This window comes from Pieris napi, chromosome 19 (genome assembly GCF_905475465.1).
Source record: "Pieris napi chromosome 19, ilPieNapi1.2, whole genome shotgun sequence".
Lineage (NCBI taxonomy): Eukaryota > Metazoa > Arthropoda > Insecta > Lepidoptera > Pieridae > Pieris > Pieris napi.
Window position 1 is genome coordinate 2355532 of NC_062252.1, and position 22793 is coordinate 2378324.

The 22793-nt window shown below is 31.6% G+C and overlaps 2 protein-coding genes across 2 annotated transcripts in view; one reads left to right on the forward strand and one right to left on the reverse strand.

Annotated features, from left to right (window-relative positions):
- Window positions 1–1563: 1563 nt before the first annotated feature.
- LOC125059021 (guanine nucleotide-binding protein G(I)/G(S)/G(T) subunit beta-1) lies at window positions 1564–18782 on the reverse strand. The gene is made up of 9 exons (XM_047663168.1): window positions 18547–18782; window positions 10531–10658; window positions 9544–9689; window positions 8048–8218; window positions 7652–7774; window positions 6820–7021; window positions 5371–5587; window positions 4092–4751; window positions 1564–3505 (listed from the first exon to the last, which is right to left on the reverse strand). Exons 2-8 carry the CDS (start codon window positions 10585–10587, stop codon window positions 4645–4647), a joined length of 1023 nt encoding a protein of 340 aa, XP_047519124.1. The 5' UTR covers window positions 10588–10658; window positions 18547–18782; the 3' UTR covers window positions 1564–3505; window positions 4092–4644.
- An 858-nt stretch (window positions 18783–19640) lies between these two features.
- Window positions 19641–22793, forward strand: part of LOC125059175 (ATP-binding cassette sub-family D member) — a 50008-nt gene continuing 46855 nt past the window's right edge. Inside the window, exon 1 of the mRNA XM_047663465.1 lies at window positions 19641–19989. The gene's annotated coding sequence lies outside the window, so the exon portion shown is untranslated. The remainder of the gene's footprint in view (window positions 19990–22793) is intronic.

Below are 22793 nucleotides of genomic sequence, written 5' to 3' on the forward strand. Positions count from 1 at the left end.
ATTTACTATGGTAATATATATATTTTTTTTTTCTACAAGGTGAACAAATAAATATTTTTAATCAAATAAATTACAGCGTATTTGGGACATAGAAAGGTAAGTTTTCACCAAATTTCGTTAAAAAAAAAATATTTTTGTAAAAGATAAAAATTAAAAACCAAAAACTTGGTTTTTTGAATTTTTCACATAAATTTTGAGGTTATGTGAAAAATCTGTGAATACAAAAGTTTTAGATCTTTTTATTACCTCCAACTTTGCCATTTAACTTTCTTCGATAGGACTTGTAGTTTTGCCGGAAATCGAGATAAACCGTTTTTTACCCTTAAAACTCCCCCCCCTACCCCTTCCCGACCTCAGATCGACCGTAATTTATTTTTCCTTTCATTTTGATCATATTCCCCTGCTTTTCTAATGGGTTTCATCCTACTGTAATTTTTTTAGGTTTCAAAAATTATCGGCACTGGTCTAGTTAGGATTTCTTTATTCTACTTAACTAAATATAATATTATTTTTTTAAAACACTAAAATTTAAACTTATTTGTCCTTAATAACTATGCAAATACGAAATAACACAGTTCCTACCTGAAACAATGCATTTGGAACTCAGTATGCGTATTAGAAGACGGAACGTGAGATGTCATGTACCGATGCATAACCGTGTGACATACATACATCTATAAACAAATGAATCATGACTTTCTTTTAAAAGCCAATACTTGACCTTGAAAATCAATTAGAACCTCCTTTAAGGAATAATGTTTGATCTTTTTGATTTTTATGAATTATTTTTTTGATGCTTGTAGTCCTCAAAATTATATGTTTGTAATGTTATAAATAATAAGGATTGTAATATTTTCTGTAATTCTTTACTGGAAATGAAACAAGAGTAAAGTTTCTACTCCCGTTATTGCCCCAAGTAGAGAACGTAATTAACGTAATTCAGCGCCACAGTGGTGAGTAGCAGAACTAAACTGCTATTTCGTAAGTAAACTTAGTTTTTTAATTTAAATTAAAGTGAGCATCTTACCGAGTTGCCCATTAAAAAAATCTTGCTATTCGTTTAAGTGTATCGAGTGATCTGATCATTTGTATGTTTTTAAGATAAATACCAATGAAACACAAAAATGTCTGCCCACGGAGGGCATACATGCTTTACCAAACTGGTAGTCTATTTTTAAAAATTATTTTTTTATCATTCATTGATTCAATGTGCAACATGGTGTAATAGTTTCAGCATCTTGTAAAATAAAAATAAAACTTGACGATTGTAAAAAGTGGCGGATCTAAAATAAAAAATATTTTGATAAGGTGTCAAATCGTGTTTTGATAAGTGATTATTAAATTGCCCCCAATTTAGGTGACCAATTGATTGTTCATACTGATGTATGAATGTAACTTATTGGAAAACGAAATAAAACAGGCATTAAAATAAACAAATTTTAATTTATTGATAATAATAACTAAAAAAAATATTTTACACAATACATTATAATTAGTATTACACCACTAAGAATAATTATTTTTAAACATATCAAAGATGTGGACTAGCAAATAAAAGTTAACTTATACAAATTCTTTATTTCATTTTATTTCATATTATTTCGAAGGAGACTGTTTTACGATTAAATCATATAGCCAAGATCCTTATCATTACGGAACCCAGTTGTTATATTCAACTAACGAACAACCACAGTTAAGTCTACGGTAGAAACGTGTATGAACTTCATGACTCTTAGAAAAGCTACTTTTGTAATCGGACGCCCATAGTAGAATATAGCAACAGGGTATAGACAAGAATACAATTTCGAAAACTTTATCATCTAACAAATATTAAATCATTTTCAGTTAGCATTAACACAGCTATTACTGTGCAAAGATCGCTCAATGAAAACCCTTTAATATTCAACAATTACTTAATTCTGTTAACAATTAATCAATTACCATCCCTTCGTATATATGTAAGGATTACAATAAGTTATAGGTATATATGGCAGTCCATGTAAAAGTGAGAAAAATTGGTCTGAATACAAAATATAAACCAAATAGGAGCCATCATCAAACTATTCATTAAATATCATACCATATTAATTATAATATATTATACATAATGCAAAACCGTATGTTATAGTACACCGATCGGAAAAGAAGCGGTTACAGTAGAAAACAACTTTATTTTTAAAAAAGTCTTATAACCTAGGCGTACATCTAGCAGACCGTAGCTATTCCATTTGCGACATTGTTAATCTGTCCAATGCGACCGGCGCCTCCACCGCTCCCGCCAAATTTTGACAGCTGTCAACTTTGAACAGATAACGCAACACTCACAATGCGAAACACTCTTATATAAAGATGCGTGTGAAGTTTGCTCAATGACAAGGGTGAAACCCAAACTAAACTTGTGCGTGGATCAAAGTATCTCGAGGTACTGATATGCCCGTTGCCCGTATATTAATGCGACTGTAAACATTTAAAAATCACTAATGTCGTGTTCAGTTCACGTTTATGCGTCGATTTGTGCGAACGATGTATTGAGCATGAATTTAAAACTATATAAGTATCAGTTGTTGTGCCGTTCATATAAAAGCAAGATTCCAAAGTCATTGAGGTTTATTATCGCGTCTGCCTTATATATAAACACCTACATATTATATACCTATCTATGATGAAGGCTTAAGTTAAAAAAAATAGCGCGACAACCATCCATCGGCGAAACAAAGAAGCCGTCATAATAAAACCTTTGTGCTTAATTAAAAAATACAATACTGCCACAAAAAGGTTACATTACTCACCGAAACTGTAGACAACAAAATATGAGTTTAATAAATAGCAACACAGAATGTCGAAGTTACAAATGCCTTAATATTTTAAACCCTTATTTCCTAAAAGTAGCCTTAATCTAGGAAAATGAACTTGGTGTTGCCAGCCCCGAGGGATGAAATTTGACGATTGTACCGATGTTTCGTTTTCGTAAGTACTTCGGTGAAATCTCCTAATGCGTATGCTTCAATACGGATATTATGTCGGCTTTCGATGAATTAAAATCGTAATAAAAGTGGGAACTTCACGTTATTTTGTAATACAAAGTAGATTCAGTATCGTGTACATGTTTTTTTTTTACAATAAATTAAAAATTGTTTATTGAAATATGTCAATAGTCTTTATAACAATCTCAAGGTTTTCGTGACCATGCAATTTGTTCGCTCCAGACTAATATAGATATATTTTGTTACAGAAATGAAATAAAACATGACATTGATAGTTTGGCGTTATTAAAAACTCTTATAAACAAATCGAAATCTAATCGTACACACGACTTATCTAAGCAGTACAACACGACAAATCATAAATTAGCACAACTTTAAATTAAAATCAGATAGCGATGATAAAAAAGGAAATTCTCATTCAATAAATTACATTGTTACAATAATATAATTAATATTTGGTTCTTTAGGATTTCACTTTCGATTACAATTAACTTTTAAACTGTAGTGCGATGAAATTATATCTGAAATAGAAAATAATTTAATTAATACTTTTAATGTTATTAATTTATTTCCGGGATTAACTGCTGCAATTCATACAATTTATAGGATTATTTAATTTTTTTATTAATTGACAGGGAAACCAAAAAAATTGCAAGCATTAAATTCCATTTTTGAAGTTATACTTATTTAGGCGCGTTATAAAAATTTATGAGAGTGAAATTTTAAGATGCGCGCGCACCGTGACACAAAATTATCAGAATGAAGTTGCCCACTAACGAATTCTTTTTAAACCAGCCGGGCGCCGAGCGAGCGCGAATTAATAATATAATAATAATTAATAATTGTTTAATATACTAAATATTATTAACATTAAATATTTATTATTAATTATTTAATATTTTTAAAAAATAAAGAAAGCCAAAGAAGTATAACTTCTTACGTGCGTACACGCACCCTTTTTTTTTCATTCATGGAAACGATTCCAGGCGAAACAATTTGCCGTAATGATACATCAATGAACCAAACTTAGAAATGAATCACATAGGGTAATTCAAAAATATGTTTATGTTATTTACCATTTTTTTTAAAGATTAAAAAAAAACTCACCAATTTGAAGAAAAATAAAGCGGCAGCGTTCGCCGTCTTCAGACTGGCTCCAAAAGGCTACGCTAACAATTATATTATTAGATAAATATATAAACAGTGCAGACATACTCATCACTACCCAACAGTAGTTAAATGCTTTCATTTTGTTAAGATATCATCTATGTATACAAAATAAATAAAGCAAAGTGCGTAATTCCCTGTCTTTAATCTTCACAGGGTTGCACACACCCCAAGGCACGGTTTCAACTAGCAAAAATATCCAATTTCTTCGACATATTTGCTAGTGAAAACCACCGCCATTTTGAATTGGCCGCCATCTTAGATGTCAATTGTCAGTGGAATAGTGACATTATTTTAAGTAAGGGGTGCGTGGAGGCATAGGCCAAACGAGCATTGGAAAACAATTAGATTAGCCCAGTTTTTAGAAATCAAATTTTTAAAGCGTACATTTGGATCTATTATGTTTTTAAGCGTGATAGTTGTTTTCCATGAGATCGCTTGTTTGGTCTAACCTTAGGGGATGTTTGGGGTGCAAAGGGGATTACGGGTGGATCTAGTTCCAGATGCGAAGGAACGAATCCCACGATCCGGTGGCTACGGCCATGCCGTTCTCGGTGACGCCCAGACAGGACACACGGTTGTCGTGGCCGGCGAGAATACCTGGAAAATACGAATGTTTCTATAAACTCGGTAAAAAGACTTTGTTTAAGACTAAGAATTATCAGAAAATTTTATTTTATACATCATATAAGAACGAATTTCATGAGTTTCTTAAAGGATATATTAATTAAAAACGTTTAAAGAAAAACCTTTTTAACCGGATTAAAGTTATGTATTATTATAAATTTACAATTTTTAACATCATTTTAAATTTAACCGACGTTTCGCGTGCTTTACAGCGTGCGTGGTCACGGTGACTGAAGACAAAAGGTGTTGAATGTCAAAAAGTATCGCAGCTGTAGAAAAAGTTGCAATATCTGTATTTATTTCCCCGGAGTTGGTATCGACTAAAAGATGGAGGGTTTTGGCAGAAATATATAATAAAAGACAATACTATTATGAAGGCGTTCTTAAAATAATAAGCTAAATCTTTAAGCAATAACCAAAGTCTTGAATCTCAAACTAAACAGCAATCACAGATAACAAAACTGACTTTACAGACATCATTGGAGTTTGAAACAGACTAAAAAATGTGTATTTTGAAACTCGAATAAAGCATCGAAAATGGTTTTCTTAATTTTATACAAAATAAAATATCTATTAATAGAATAATTCATACCGGCACGCTCGCTCTTCATAGAATCCCACACGTTGCAGTTGAAATCATCGTACCCGGCCAACAGCAGACGACCAGACTTGGAGAACGCAACGGACGTGATTCCGCAGATGATGTTGTCGTGAGAGTACATCGCCAGCTCCTGGTCAGCGCGGATGTCGAACATACGGCACGTGGCGTCGTCAGATCCGGTCGCGAATGCGAAGCCAGACGGGAAGAACTGGAAATTCATGATTTCGTTTTATTAAATGATGTTCGAGTAATTAGGTGCGTTATATGCATTTGCATCAGGCACATATGACTCATCACCTACTCGGGAGCGTTCAAGTATTACGTCATTTTTGACCCCCCCCCCCCCCATGTTTGCCGTAACGTTTTTCTGTACCCAATTATAGTCGTGACACCTAGTGACTCTTTATACCTAAAAGTTACCATTATGTGGTGTAAAGTACTGCAAAGTCGGAAATAATATTAGCGATAACGCGTTATTAAATCCCCACCCCGTATCGTAACGTTTTACAAAAGGACCCCCCCCCCCTAACTTCTCGGGTACATATTAGGAAAAAAACTATAAATCCTCGAGATTTGGCATTTAACATAGACATTTAAATTAATTTCTCGATGTCTTATTTAAGTATTTCAATAAAAATTTTCAAAAAGTTCATAAAATCCAATAACTACTAACATAATAACGTAGTAACGTTGACTAAAAAAATAGTACCATTAGAAGTACTTTTAACTACAATATGATTTTGCTTGATGTAATTTTGCAAGGGTGGTATTTTATTTTTATGTAAAATTAAATAGGCTATCGTTTAATGATTTCCTTGAAAATAGTAATTAAATTAGTGTTTCATGTAACAAAAACATTAGCATAATACAAATACATATTTTATTGTAATATTGTGTAGTGTTATTTGAATGTTCTATTTATTCTGAAACTGCTTAATAAATATAACAGCCAATCCTAAAAAAAGAGTAATCATGTGACTCAATTCTAGGTCTGATCACGTAATGGCGTGTCCACGACATATTATCATGTCTGATGGAAATTAAAACAATATTATAAAATTCATCTATTAAAATTGCTATAAAGCAATTATTTAACATTGAGTGTGATCTACCGTTGAATATTTATTTAGGAAGATTGCAATGACTAATGTATGTTTGCATATTATTTGAGGATTCTATCATGGTATCATAGGGGCATCTTTGAATTATAAGTGTTGAACATGGTCAAAAACATAAGGTTAAAAAAAATTGACCATAAATAGTGTATGTAGTATATACAAGTATTTTGAATAAATATAACAGGGGGCAAGGGCTAAAGGCTCACCTGTTGTTGTGATACCATCGCCCATGGATACTCACATTGCCAGAAGGCTCGCAAGTGTGTTGCCGGCCTTTTAACAATTGGTACGCTCTTTTCTTAAAGGACCATAAAATACTCACAGTGACAGCGTTAATGTCGCTCTCGTGTCCCGGGAAGGTCTGCTTGCACTGACAGTCCCGGATGTCCCACAGCTTAGCGGACGCATCACAAGCGCCCGAGACAAAAGTACGTTGATCGGGTGCGAGTGAAAGAGACATCACATCGCCCGTGTGACCCGTAAATTGACCGCACTGCTGGCCGGTCTCGATGTCCCAGAGGGCGCTGTATTTTAATTGAAATTATGTTACACTAGCGTAATTAAAACATATATATTTACTTATTCAGGTTTGGTATGATAATGCCACCCTCATTAGGCTTACAACAAATTTTCAAAAAAAAAATACATAAGTACACAAAACAATCCTTATCCAATCATTTTCAATCAAAAGTTTCGCTTGACTCAATCGGGATAATGTAAATTAATATGCATTGTGATTACCACGAAAAGACGTTGAAAATAAACATTACAACATAAATTAGTACCTATGTTTCCATAAATTCCTTATCAATCAAAAATATAATCAAAGTGCATTAAATTGTATTGAATAAAATAAACAAATATTTTGTATTTGTATTGATTGGCCTTGTATTTGTTAGAGAATTAAGTGTATAGTGTTAATTAGTTTATTTATTTAAAAAGGGTATGATGATGCTATTAGGTATTTAGGAAGTAAGTGCCAAATTATTATTTATTCGTTCAGACAATCCTTCAGACCATTTTGCAGAAAATCTAGAAAAATCTAGATTAGTTAAAAGGTTTCACAAAATGATCAATAAAACGCAGATAATATGGATCGGCCTTCTGTACCAAATAATTTTAGACATGACAACTTTTGAATCTAGATTACTGACCAGGTCATATCTCCAGAGCTGGTGAGGATCTGGTTATCATCGAGGAAGCGGCAGCAGGACAGGTACCCCGAGTGGCCTGGCAGCTCACGGGACACGCGCACGTTGCCTTCGCGGGTTTTAAGGCTGGAACATTAATAACGTTATATAAAAATAAAATATGTTCATTATGGAACATAAGATACAGGTATCACTTATTCCACGTCATTAAAATTGAATCGGTAGACATCCCATCATCGGCAAAGAAAACAGAGGGTGTAGGCCGATAGAAAAATGCGGCGTAAAAAACTCAATATAATCTAGTCTACCTTAAAGCTCGGTTAAAATTAATCAATAAAATTAATCACAATATACAGTTATTTCATATTTAAAAAACTTTAAGCTAATAGCTAAACTTACCTATAAATCGAGCAGATGTTATCGAGTCCACCACAAGCGACATAAGAGCCGGAGGGTGCGTACGCGCATGTCATTACCCAGGACGAGCGCAAAGGTATCGCGTGCACCTTGTTCGTCGTGTGGCTGTCCCACACTATCAGTTTGCCGTCCTGGCTGGCGGATACTAGGTTCCTGAAAATGTAAAATGTAGCTAAGTTAACTTAAATACAATACTTAGTTCTGAATGTATGATTTTTACTATGTGTGTTTATAAGTTCCCTTTCAATAGTAGAGTAATTTTGATGTAATTAATAGACGCAATATAAAGATTTTAGTTAATTATGTATATAGTTGTAACTTGTAATGTACTTTAATTATTACATTCATATAATTAAACACATGTTTAATTATCGTTGATAAGCAATATTTCAGGTAACTTGAATGTACTAAAAAATAACTGATGTGAGGAAGTCAAATACATAAACTAAAGAGTCCATAACTACAATGACTAGTGTTTCTAGAGGTTTTCCTACAAAATGTACGTGAAAGTTTCCCCAAGCAAGTTAAATGTAACGGGTTACGTGTCGAGACTACATAAACATTAAGATATAATAACAATAATCATTTCAATATCGTGGTTATTGCCGTAGATAAACTGAACACAGTTAATTGAATGGTACTCTTATGTTTTTCCTCAAGTACGTTATAACATAGTCCTGTCCAGTACACTAATTAAAATCTAATATACAAGCGTTAATTGCAATAGAACCACAACAGCTGATACGGTTTCAACGAAAACAAACATACGCAATCAAATAATACGTCATGTACTTCACAGAAAGTGTGCCGTAACTCACGAATTATTTTAAGATTTTAGCGCAGTACATTTTATGTTACACTGTTAAATTGGGGAAACGTTTCGAAATATGCTAATAGAAAAAAATCACTAGTTACGTTTGTTATTTAATTTCTTTACCTTCAATATTATTAAACTTAAAATATTTAAAACACATTCACTATTATAATATCGAACAAAATATATTTACGAAACACGAATATGAATCTTTTTATTGAATACGAAAAGAACCTCTTTATCCTAATGGATTAACACAAAACATTTTAGTGTAATTAAATCTAAACTTACGTAAGCTCGCGTCTTTGTCAGGTAAAACAATATATATATAATATATCTATACATAATTTTATTACGAAATTTAGGATAGGATAAATATTTTGTATAGACATAACGTTTGGAATGGTTGTTCTTCGAAACGTTTTTAGAAGTTGCTATTTTTAAGCGAAAATCTTCCTATACATTTTCCTGTTTAACCCGTTTGATTGTTTAAGAGATTTACTATTTTGTATATTTTATCCATAATAATAATTTTACAGTTAGGCATTCTTTTTAGGTTTTGTCCCTTCAAAATGACCCGAGAGTGATAAAGACAATGAATGGCTATTTGACACTTACTAAATTATGAATAGCATAAAGATGATTTTTGAAATCTAGGTTATACCTGGAGTCACTGCCCCAATGCATAGCGTAGATCTTGGCGAGGTGTCCGCGCAATGTTCGGCGCGTGCGCATCTGGATCCGCCCGATCGGCTCCAAGTTTGCCGTCGCCTGTGAGAGCGACGTATCGCACGCTGCCTTGCGTGCATCCTATATTAATACAAATATTAGTATTCCAAAACATAAGTTTTGTATTTCCCTTTTAGTGATTATAAAAAATTTATTTAACCCTAACGATTAATATATCCGTTCAAAATGTCCACTACTAGATTGGTGTTCCAAAGTTTAAGCCATTTTGTATAATTTCTTAATTCTTAAAAGGCCGGCAACGCACTCGCGAGCCCTCTGGCATTGAGAGTGTCCATGGGCGGCGGTATCACTTAACATCAGGTGAGCCTCCTGCCCGTTTGCGCCCCGTTCTATAAAAAAAAAATTACAGTCGTTCTCATAGCATAAATTCTATACATTGTTATGAATCAAAATTGATTGAGTTACGTGGTTATGGACGGCTTTATGAGTTTTCTTTTATTTATCGATTATCTATGAGAGGTTTCCTTGAAATCGTTGTTAAAGAATTCAAAGAAAACCCAAATATAGAATTGAATAAATTTACTTCCACGATAATAAGACTAAACTCCCATATGTCAAATTTAAAATACGTTCAGGACTTACGGGTATCATATTTACTGCTAGGTCTCGACTGTAAATCTCACTTTAAGATAAAGAAGAGATGATACAGAACAGAGTAATAAACTCATCTCGTTAATCAAATTTAACTTTGAAAATGTATTGATGTGGAAAATATACTTTTGTACCTAAGATAAACCTTTCCCTTAGTTTTAACTATGTTTTGTAAGTTTTTAGGGAAGTATACTATACATAAGACATGCATACATAACATAAACATAAAAATTATAGTTACTATTCGTACTTAAGTTTGGGTACAGTTCATAATCTACATTATTATAGGCTCAATTAGAATTTTCCTCACCCGTATGGCATTTTTGAGGGTTTCTGCCTCCTGACGTAAGCTGTCTAATTCATTCATGGTGCCGCGCAGCTTTAAAACCTGTCTTGACTACTCGGTAACTATTGCTGCCTCCAATGCACTGCACCAGCCTGTAATCAATAAGGATAAAGGTTAGTGATGAGTTAGAGATGAGTGGAGATGAAATAATAAATATAATCCAGTGACGGTGAAATCCACTGTACATTTAGAATTTTTGGGCCTGTTTTATTGATTTTATTTTATAGGTTTCCTTTCACCGATCTAGTATTCTGAGTACATAGAAAAAAAAATCAATAGGCGCACATTCTGGATTGAGGGAGAGGTAGCAAGAATGTTTCTAAGAAGTAATATTTAGAACCGATTCAAGATACACAAAACCCGTGTCGAATTGTAAATATACTTTCGTATTTTTAAGTTGGTAAAGAAACATATGTTATACAAATACTATGACAATAAATCGGTTATTTCATTATTGATTTGCGTGAATTATAATAGCGATTATATCCACCTTACCCTCCTTTAAGGTGATATTAAGACGCACCGAGGTATAAAAGCAACTTATAAATGTATAGATGACAAAAATGCAGAGACATTTTAATCCAGTATACAAGATTCCGTTATTGAATATGGAGTGCTTCGCGCACATTGTCTGCGCAGGACAATAACCAATGGGAAACGTAGACTGCGCCTATGTCCTTACACGAACCATTCTTGTGTGTAAGGGCGAATGAACAAGAAACGCTTATTACCTCAACTGATAGATTTAACTAAGATTGATGCAATCGTTAGACTTTATTGGATATTCAAATTTAGCGAATTCAGTGAGAGACTTTACGTTAGAAGCTCCGTCACTATTCAGACCGTCGCACAAGGAGTTTCCTTTGCTCTTAGCGTCTGTTTTCCTCTTTGTTGAAGTGAAACTTCTTTATCGAGGTTGGAAAAAAATTTGTGTAACATTTTGTCGTTACGCCGTACGCGTCACGTTTTTCGGTTACGCGCCATGTTCCTTTTTGAAGTCAAACTTCTTTATCGGCGTTGGAAAAAAATTTACCGTCACATTATTTATTATTCGACACTTAATATTTTAATGACAATTAAATTCATTAAATTCCTAACATATCTTCCTTTTTCCGTCCCTCTAAGTATCGGAAATCTAAACTTTTAGATTTGTATAAATATGAACAACACTTCAAGATTAGTTTGCCACTGAAGTTTCACTTCTGACATGTGTACTTTGTACACACACACTTTTTTTTATTTTAATTATTTCTTAATACGTTAAACAAACTTTTCAGCTACCCAACTAAAGGTAATCAGGTCTAAACAGACAATGTATGATTTAAGAAAACGATAGGTTTTGAACATTTTTAGATACACAACTCTTTATAAATATAAAAATACCTAGAAATATTAAACAGGTACGCCATTGAATTTCCTTCTCGTTTTTTGTTTGCATTTCGAAAGTAGTTAATAGTTATCATTCGTACTCTTCGTCCGCATCCTTATATAGTACAATGGGGCATTCATGCATAAACACACGCACATACACCTGCCGAGTGTCGAAGTGGCAACAAGTACAAAAGCCAACCTATACAGCGACGCACTATTACTACACAAACGACACTCAAATATAACAGGTGCTTTGAAAGTAAATAACCAATTTACGTGGTGAAAAGTGTCAGCTATTTCGCTAGAGAAGTCTTTGTTAAAGAACAGCAAATGAGCAGTATATGGTATGTGTCTACGTGTTGACAAGAAAATGTCACAATAGCACATATAAAACGATTACCAACCGTCAATATAGAGCCATTTAGTTTAGTTACACGCTATAGTCTACTGTCTCATGATAATGTTTGTTTTGTTTTAAATAAAGCTTATTAATATTATATTTTATGTATTTACATTTTAAAATGACGTGAGAGTAATAAGAACAATAAATAAAATAAAATCTTTGAAACGATGACCATAGGGCGTGTTTAATTCAACTTGTATGTGTGACAAGACGTAGGAAGGACCTCGAAGGACCAAATAAGTTCTATTAGCACCCAGGCTCTGAGGTTTGATACGGGTTTGGGCTTGGAGAAAAAAAATTACAAAACCAATACACGTAGTACAAATAAAATTGTTTACATAAAAGTCCACAACATACTTACACCTAAATTAGCTATTTCATTTCGTTAAAACAAATAAAAATTAAGGCTAAAGGTACAGAAATGAGATTAAAGATGTTATATGTACAATTAATTACAGTCAATTAGTTAATTTACGCTTGTATGTATAGCTATACCTATACCTAACATTATAGTAAACCATGTTTTGTTATCTTTCTATAAATAATATATTACACAGATTATCTATAATCAATATAACATTGACGAAATAATATCGTAAGGCACATCACTAGTAGTGCTCTTTTAAAAATTTAAATAGAACATAACGTAAGAAATAATACGTTTGATTCCGCAGAAAGTATTTCAGACGACTTCAGAAAATCGTTACATCATCATTGATAATTATGTATTTATATTTTAATAAATCTTTTTTACATTTTATTTACCACCGCTATAACAAATTAGTATTTTTTGGAAATTTCAATTGGTATTATTAAGTATAATTTATTAATGGCAACAGCCCAAATTAATCCAGGATTCTCAAGATATATATTAAGGAGAAGAGACATTTATAGCTTTATAGACAATTTTAAGTCTTCCCTTGATAATGTTAAGGTTTAAATTCGTATCTTACGTGAAACGGCAATTACTGCCTTTCAATATGAGTTTACGTCATTCAAGCAAGGTTTACTTTTTGTCTATCAACGCAATAGTTTTCGTCGATTCTATGAATCTTGTAACCGCTATGTTGTGATAGACATATATCCATAAACAGATAAGTAACAATCCGCAGTCAGTTTACAGCTATTTAGATTAGCTTATCAATAACATTGTAAATGTAAATTTAATTTAAATGTACTATATCAACAACACTTAATATATGATAAACCAATCTAAATCTGCTGTTTCATTTATATAAATAATTATTACGGTTAGATCATAAAAGGTTTCACATTCAGAAATATGTTAATTAATAAGTATCTTCTTCACAAACACAGTATAACAAAGAAGAACTTTTGATTTGTCAAGATCGAGGGAAAAAAGACGAAATATGGACATTTATCAAAATATACGTTTTTTACATATGAAAGTAACATTTATTGTTAAGTCTCAAGCACCCTTGTATTTTTTATAGAGCTGCTACAACCTATAAATGGTTATAAAAAAAGAATAAATAAAAGTTACCTGTATAATTACTGACTGAAATCAACTGGCGCGTTGCTGTCATAGGGATGAGGACTGAGGATGTAATTAAAAAGCAATGTTGGCACTACGGGAAACTAGAGATCCTTCAAAATATTAGTAATGTCGCTGAAATAATGCAAAAAGCAGCTTTGAAGAATATAATTACCAGCTTATTACATTCATATTTTAAGGATAATATAAGAAGAGATTAATACGAAGTTCCTTAGCCCCAAATAAGGCGTTGCGTCATTATTGAGTCGGTTTCATTGGTAATTTTTCTTAAAAACAGTAAACAATTTGTTTCAACTCTCTTGAATACAAGACTATTCCATTTTTCTTATTTTCTTCTATTATTTCTTATTTTCAAACCCTGACGCGTGATATAATCTTTTTTCACACCAAGTAACATTATATAAAATGCAAGATACTAAGGAGAATGCGAGACAATTGATATTACTTTGAGGAAGTCTAGACACCTCGCCTCTCTGACTTTTATTTACTATCTAAAAGAAAACGACTTAGCTCATAACGAGTAGTCGTTTCTTTGAGACGCGCTGAAGAGTGCTTGAAACATGTAAGGCTAACTAAACTAGCAAACTGTAAATGTGGTGTTATTATAATGGCAGTAATTACTGTATAACTGTATCCAAATGTCAAGCATGATTTAATCCTGGGTTCTATATCTAGAGCAGTACATGTCTAAGAAAGTGCGTTTAACGGTAGCATTTTCAATAGAAATCTCTAAAATATTATCAGGAAATATCAGGCACGACCTGGAGCAACAAATGCAGATGACTGTGGACCGTAACGGCCTACAGGACATGTTAATAAAGCACAGATCGTGCCTGGAACGGTTCTGCGAAAAAATTGTTGAATATATAAAGACGGCAAACAAATCTGAAAGAGCGGGTCTCGCGAGAAATTGCGCCCCGGAATGAATATTGCAAATAAAAATGTTACCGATGTAACCGGGGCGTATATGTTACATGTTTTATTGTAAATTATAGAGATAGAAAAAGTCCCTGGACACAATGGCAGGGTAGTAGAGTAGTATTAATAAAAAAAATATAGAAATATCTATGATTGGTGTTTTGACCATAATCCGGGCTTAACAATATAAGACCATGTTTGTTAAAAACTTTGAACCATGAATTTCGATATATTGATGGAGCCTTTTACGACTTCACGGTAGGTTAGTACGATCCGACCTCTGATTTCCGAAATCTGACACAGAAATGTATCTACCACACGCCTTAATTTCGGCGTTTAATTCTTCGATTAGAAAACAGTTTAACCTTAACTGCCGAAGTACAAAGCGTAAAAAGCCTACGTCTATTGCCGTAACAACTTTAACAAGCGTATCGAAATATGTCGGACGTACAATATTCTAGTCGATTTTCAACGCATTTCACACCTCGCTTACGTTACATATAAACAAGGTCGATGTATCGCTTCGAGTGTTACGTCGAAGTGTATTGAAACAGAATTTTTACTAAAGCGCTGTGATTTATAGTCTGTTCGGTTTCCTTGAACATTGCTTTCTATGGCATAGTTCATAAAATCCAATAAGATGGAGATGTCATATAAAGTTTACATAACTCAATGTTGATGAAGATTACTATCTTCAGTAGTTTTGGTCATCAAATTCCTCTGAATATTAAGCAGTCATTTAGCAGCTATCAAAACTCAAAATGTGAAATATTGGTGTTTTTATAATTTGTTTAACAAACTAAATTGGTTTCTGGAGTCAGGCATCCATGGAATTCTTTTTATTTTAGTTATACAAACTCTAGACTCAAGAATGAACTACAGAACGACAGTAATATCTGAATACAAACCTTTAATTTACTATTTTAATCTATAAAGTTTTTAGTAAAACATACCTTTTCCTTTGAATAGTGGAACCTTAGGAACATACTTTTTATGGATATAGAAACCCAACACGTAGAGAGTTTTTTAATTGAAATCACTGAGCTACATACAGACTTATTTAAATTCAATATTTGTATAATCAACAATTTTCCTCTGACATCCAAAACAAACATTAGAGAAGCAGGAAAATAGAGGGAAAAGGTTATGGCAGTGTCAAGCAATTATATTAAGTATATCTGAGTGTTTATGATATTAAACTAAGATTTGTCATTAAAATAGATAAAATAGTTCAAGAATTGTATAAAACATATATATTATATTATAATGTTTCCACCACTGAGCATTTTTAAGGCAGTTTTTGCCGCGCAACACCACTATGTGAAACCAGCTGCCCACTGACATATTTCCGAACCAATTCGACTTAGAAAAGAAATTCTTAAAAGTCACTAAAAACGCACTTGCGAGCCTTCTAGCAATGTGAATGTACATATGCGGTGGTATCACTTAACATCAGATGAGCCTTCTGATTGCCCCATTATATATAAATTAATTTATAAAATAGACAAATAAAAATAGGTGTATTTTTTTCTTTGTCTTCTCTAGCTGTGAACTGTGTTTTGATTTAACTGAAGTTAATTTACCTATTATTTATAGATTTAGATGTATTTAATAAACATTTCTATTTATGTTAGATAATAATTACGAAAATTAAATTAAGAAAATATTTATAGTGGATATGTTTACATTACAATATGGTAATAATGGAACACAAACATTACATTACTATGTTCAGATTTAGGACTCATAGAAAAAAACTGTTATAATCTAAATATACTCCCATTAAATATTTAAACAACATAAACATTCAAAATTACTGGGCAGTTCCTTTTTAATAGGTAGTAGTAGTAGGTAATTCATTGTAATTCTCTTACTCATAGCAACTAACACCAAATCCGTCAATACTTTAAAACATTTGCAATCAAATTACTTAAAGTTTTGGTAATGAATACACAATCTAAATTACTACAAGTATGAGACTAAGAAAATAGCATCCTAAAGGTTAGGCTAGCTTTATTTATTATTTTCTCTTTATAAGCAGACTCCGACTACTCACTATGCACTACTTCCAGAATTATAATAGTTGACTGGTAATCACACTCAAAACCTCACGTATGGCAACCTGGTTGTATGACATTTGTATTAGGATTAGGTAAAATCATAGAAGATAATATATCTAATTTAGCAATTAATTAAGAGTTTTGCTTTAATCAGACCCAATATTGTAGAATGTAGACATATTTATTCTGAATACAACATTTATATCCACAACAGTAATGTTTTTATAGTACAATACAGTTATTCAGAAACTTGACCTTTAGAATAAGCTTTGATGGGAAATTCCAATATCAACAGGTGATTTTAAAACAACAGGTTTCTATTATTTTCTACACATGTAAGTACATATTTTAACTTAAATATAACCTATATTATATATATAGTACTAAGCAAATTAAAACTGCTTACTTATTTAAATTAAGCAGGAAGCCACACCCATATACTGTCATATCATCCTTATTAAAAGTTGAAGCAAAAACAAAATATTAACTAAATTACTATAAAGATATTACTAAAACAATAAATATAAATATTGTTTTATATTACATAGAAGTATTTATATGGGACTATAACAGATTTTCTAAATTCAACTTTTCTCGAAAAATTTCAAGCAATAAAGTCTGCATGGTTTTGCTAAGAGATCTATATAAAATACCATGTTACTTTTGAATAGTTTAACTTACTTATATTTAATGGTTTGCCGAATCCCTTCAGGCAGGACATTATTTATCACTTACGAATATTAATTTTGTTATTTATGAGACAAATAATACTCTTAAGCAACTAATTCTGTAACATTTTTCACTTTTATACATACTAAAATATGTGTAATAATAAGTAAATAAAATGAAAATTTTATTTGCTGGGTCAATAAAACTTAACATACTGTTTAAGGCACGCTTTTTGTGTTAAAACAAATCTTAAATGGGGTGTAACATTATCAGGCTGGCCAAAAGCAAACATGAAAAAAAACTATTTGTGAAAGAAACAATAGAAATCTGAGATTCTTAAATTATTTTGTTTCAAATATATCTTTAAAACGGATTATTATAGCCTAACTTTGGTGAAAATAAAAACTGTTTCACTATAAGTAATAATCTATGTTAATCTTTAATTACTTCTCATAGTATTCTATGTTGTTAAAGCTTCATTATTTTATCAAATTGTTAATTAAATTAAAATTATAAAATGACGTCACTCATACATATATGTATTATCATTAAAAAATCGACGGCATGAAAAAATTGATTTTGGAAAACAGGCGATTCGATTTGATGAATCCTTTTCGTACTAATATTCGTCATACCTACGTAGTGTACCTATGTACGCCTAAAATGCGTGAAGTTACATATTGATAAGGCTTAGGTGCGAATCGATGGTGATTTAGCAACAGGGCCGTGCCTTCGCCGACATATTACATACATATTATATATACCTATGATAGAGTACTAGGTTTATTCCCTTTCTAAGTCAGGATATCCTCCTGTAACGAGGGCACAACAGAAGTAGGCGCTTTGATCCACTGCCGATTGATTAGTTTACCCTAGATATTATGATGGAGACTCGAAACGTACATACCACGCATACGCCGGCGACCATTGTACAAATAGCTTGTTCAAATTCGACACACCCTAGGCGATTAAAACTCATAAATGAAAATTCATCGTAGTTAGGAAAGAAATAAGCGTAATTATAAATAAAACAAGGACTTTACCCCACAGCCAGCAGTTCACTTTTCTTAAAATCCACCAGTGGTTTTCAGGCGCTTCCTAAAACCACTATTAAGACTGGATTCTATCCTTTTGGCACATTTTGTATATTACAACAACACTACACTAATACAGGAGTTATTCACAAGTTTTTGTCACGGACTTTTCCACCATTTAATGTTTCATACACCCTCGAGCTCAATCCTTTTCACGGCCATTTGCAAATTGCGTCAAAGTTCCTTTTATCCTATTGGTTCGTTCTGCGCTAATGTCGATGGATACATTTGCGCCATCTGTAGAAGAAATTACACACTATGAACAAATGTAAATCAATGTAAACTTTATGTCACCTAGGTAAGGTTGAATTTAAGTAATTCTTAACGCATTTAAGTCCTTTCAAATAATTGAATGTAGGGTGCGGTAAGATGTTTTTGAGAACCCCGTTGCGTGACGTCAAACTGGGCGTGATAGCTAAATGGCGGGTTGTTTAAAATGATTAAATATTGGATGCACGCACACATTTTTACACATATTTACCTTTTATTATTAAATTTAAAAAAATTAAGACAAAACTGTTTTAGTCACAACATATGAACCTGTTAAATTTAACTGTATGATTTATCTTTAAACAGCATAAAGCTTTTCGAGCAACTATTTAACCCCGAAAGTATTACTAAAGAAAGAGATATAACTATGCACTTTAATAAAACTTATATGAATGTTACGTACTGTTCTGTATGTTTTAACAATGCAATTTCAAAATAAATGATCACTTTAAATGCATTATGACCAAACAAGGCTTTATTAATCCAAAAGTAAAATAATTATTTTAACATATCGAAACATTTGTATCTATTAACAAATTTTATTAATTTATTACGAATCTGTGAATAACTTTAAGTCTGTGTATGTACTACGTATACTATCATCTGTCAAGTGTCAATTAAGTCAGCTGTTTGACGTTCTATGTCAAAATTTAAAAATGAAGATGTTATTGGTAGATATGCGGTATCCAATAATACAAAGTATCGAATAACCATTAACCAATAGCAATTCGCGCAGTAGTGGGTAGGTAATGCGGAAACCGTAGTGGGTATATACATAGATATGGATAGATACTTCATTTAACAATTTAAATATTTTACTGTGCGTTGTGTTCTTCTAATTAGTAGAGCAGATCCGTGAGGGTCCACTAGTTCATGTTATTTGGCTTATACAATAGTAACAAAATGTTAAAAGACTACAGTGTTTCATAAATTATTATAACAAAACAACGCATTGCGCCAATGTACTATAACGGCCAAGGAAAGTGTAAATAAATAAGCCGAGTTTGTTTTAACATTAACAAGTACTTATCTGGTGATTTAAAGTTCTCACAATCCTAACTTTATTTAGAATTACAAGAGGACTGGTTTTACGGTAGCAGATTCAAATAAACAGAGAATTCGGTGAGTTATTATGTTATTTATTTTAATTTTATATATTATATTATTAATCAGATGCAAGTCTTTGTCTAAGACTATAAGACTAATAGCTCTGCTTCCTTATTTGATTACATATTTACCATAAGAAACTTTTTCAATATTTTTTTGATAAAGTTCCATTATATTTTTTTAATAAGGTAATATTATAATAAAAATCTTACGTTTTTTGCAATCATAAAGCGTTTAATTCTATAGAATATGATAGATATATTATTGTCGCAAAAAATAATCACTTAAAATATTTTATAAAAAAGATAAAAATAATAAATGTTTTTTTTAAGCTTAAATTATACAATACCTCAGCAAATAATCTACCTTAGGTTATATAATATGTATTTGTTATAATTCATATATATTATGTTTTATTACAAATATGCTAATAATTAATTAAAAAATTCATGATTACTCTTTTAGTTTAATTTTTATTTTATATTATTATTTAATAATTATGATTTGGACTTTGATATTCATATATTTTATCAACAATAATTAAAAGTTACTAAGTAGATTAAAAGCATCTATCACTATGTCCAATTGATAATGATAAATATAATTAATATAACAAAAAATATTACATATGTCAATAATATGATATTAGATACTTTTCACAATTTACACAAAATTGTTATACCTGCTAATCTAAACCTATAAATGTTATGTAGGAAAGGTAGTGTGTTGATCAAAATAAGATGATGGTATTAATAATATCAAACATAGTAGAAAAATACATTTTGTATAAAAAAATTGCTGTTACTCATTTTATGTGCAGTACAGAAATGTTTGAACTTTTATGTTTCATTGACATTGTATACAGTGAGTTGACAAAGAGACAGTGAGTGAATCATATTTGGCAGACAAAGAAATTTATTTTCTGTGTATTTAGTGAGACGGGGTCATACTTTTGGACCATGTAGGCTTACTGTCTTTTTATTGTTATGCAAACAAAACATTCTTTTACACTAACTACATAAATTTCAGTAGATTATCAGAAGAAATGTGTTTACACTTATTTATTCACAAATTTTTATAAAAGTATACATATTGTGTGGTGGAAACATTAAGTAGACTGTCCACTTAATAGATTATGTAATAGTAATATGAATCAGAATTTGTCGTATTAACAATGAGGGTTCATTTTATTTTATTACTATTATTAGTATTTTTTTTACTTGTCAAACTAATTTATTTTATGACTAACAACTTAATTACATTAATAATAGATAATTATATACAATTCTGGGCCATTTGCATTAATTGTATTTGCAAATTATTGGTGTTAAGACTTGAATATAATTTATTTATAGTTTTCAATTGTTTGATGACCCACTAGTGTTTGCCTAAATAGTTAAGATATTCAATTAAGTTATAATTTAAGTTAAGTTCAGTTTTAAGTTCAACTTAATTTTATAATTACCAATTATTTAATGTTAATTTACCATCTTTTATAGATCGAAAACCTTATTTATAAATATCCGCTTACGCTCTTCCGAAAACTATATCCTTGAAATCCCATCTTATAACTCCTCCTTTCTTGGCCAGTCCTTTAAGGTCTCTGCAGTTCAGCTATGGAATTCACTTCCCGTCCCTATTTGCTTAGCTCCTTCACTATCTTCCTTTAAATTTCTTCTGTAAAAACATTACCTGTCCAGTGTCCGCATCATATCCCTAACTTTCGTACTAACTACTAACTGACGTGAGACTGATCTTTAATTATTATGATTCATGTGCACTTTTTACTTTTCATCTATCCTTTATAAGTTTAGTCTGTTTTTTGTTCCTGTTTAGTTTCTTATTTTTTTCTGAATAACTATATGTAATATGTATTTTTGCACTTCTTGCCTACCTCATCTAATTTAATTCATTTTTTCTTTTCTCACAGTGGTTGCCTGGAAGAGATCGCTCGAAAGCGATAAGGCCGCCAGTTGCCTTTATATTTAATTATGTTATGTTTTTATATTGTAATGCAACGAAGTGTAAATAAATAAAAACATCTAAATTACTATTTAGGGCATCCAACGAGTTCCAACTATTTACCAGGAATTGTGCTACTCCATTAAACGTTTTGAGAATCAAAAAGGCCTACTGTTGTGTGGGTTGTGTGTACCTAGACAGTAGATTAGGGGCTAGTAGAATCTAGGCTCTAGAAACCGCTCATAGACAGTAAATTAAACACACGTGACGCTTTATATAAGTACATATCTAAGACTTAATAGTTACTTAGGTACGTATAAAATAATTAAAGCCCAAGCAAGTAATATTCCGGTCTAAGTACTTTAAACCTGTTTAGGTTTCAAAACCTCGCCAAATGCTAGTATTTGATTTTGGCTATCTAGGTAGTGAAGGGAGTAAATGAAGGTCTGCCAATGCCGCAACGCGTTTTTTGTGCTGACGAAATACTAACACCGTGATAAATACGATATCCTCGTGATTCTCGTCTAGATGGAAAAATATAACTTTTCTTATTATGACTAGCACCAACCCAGGCCAAATCCTTGTAATTTTTAATAAATATCTTATTTCTAATCGCGCTGAAAAGTATTATATAATAATGTTTTTAATTACCAATTCAACATAAACATTATATAATATGTACATATAATATACTCTGTCTAATACTATATAAAATTATCGTATCACAATGTTCGTTACCATACTCCTCCGAAACGGCTCGACCGATTCTTATGAATTTTTTCATGCATATTCAGTAAGTCGGAGAATGTGATAAGGGTTGTCCACCCCAAAAAAAAATTTCTTATTTTTTGGATACC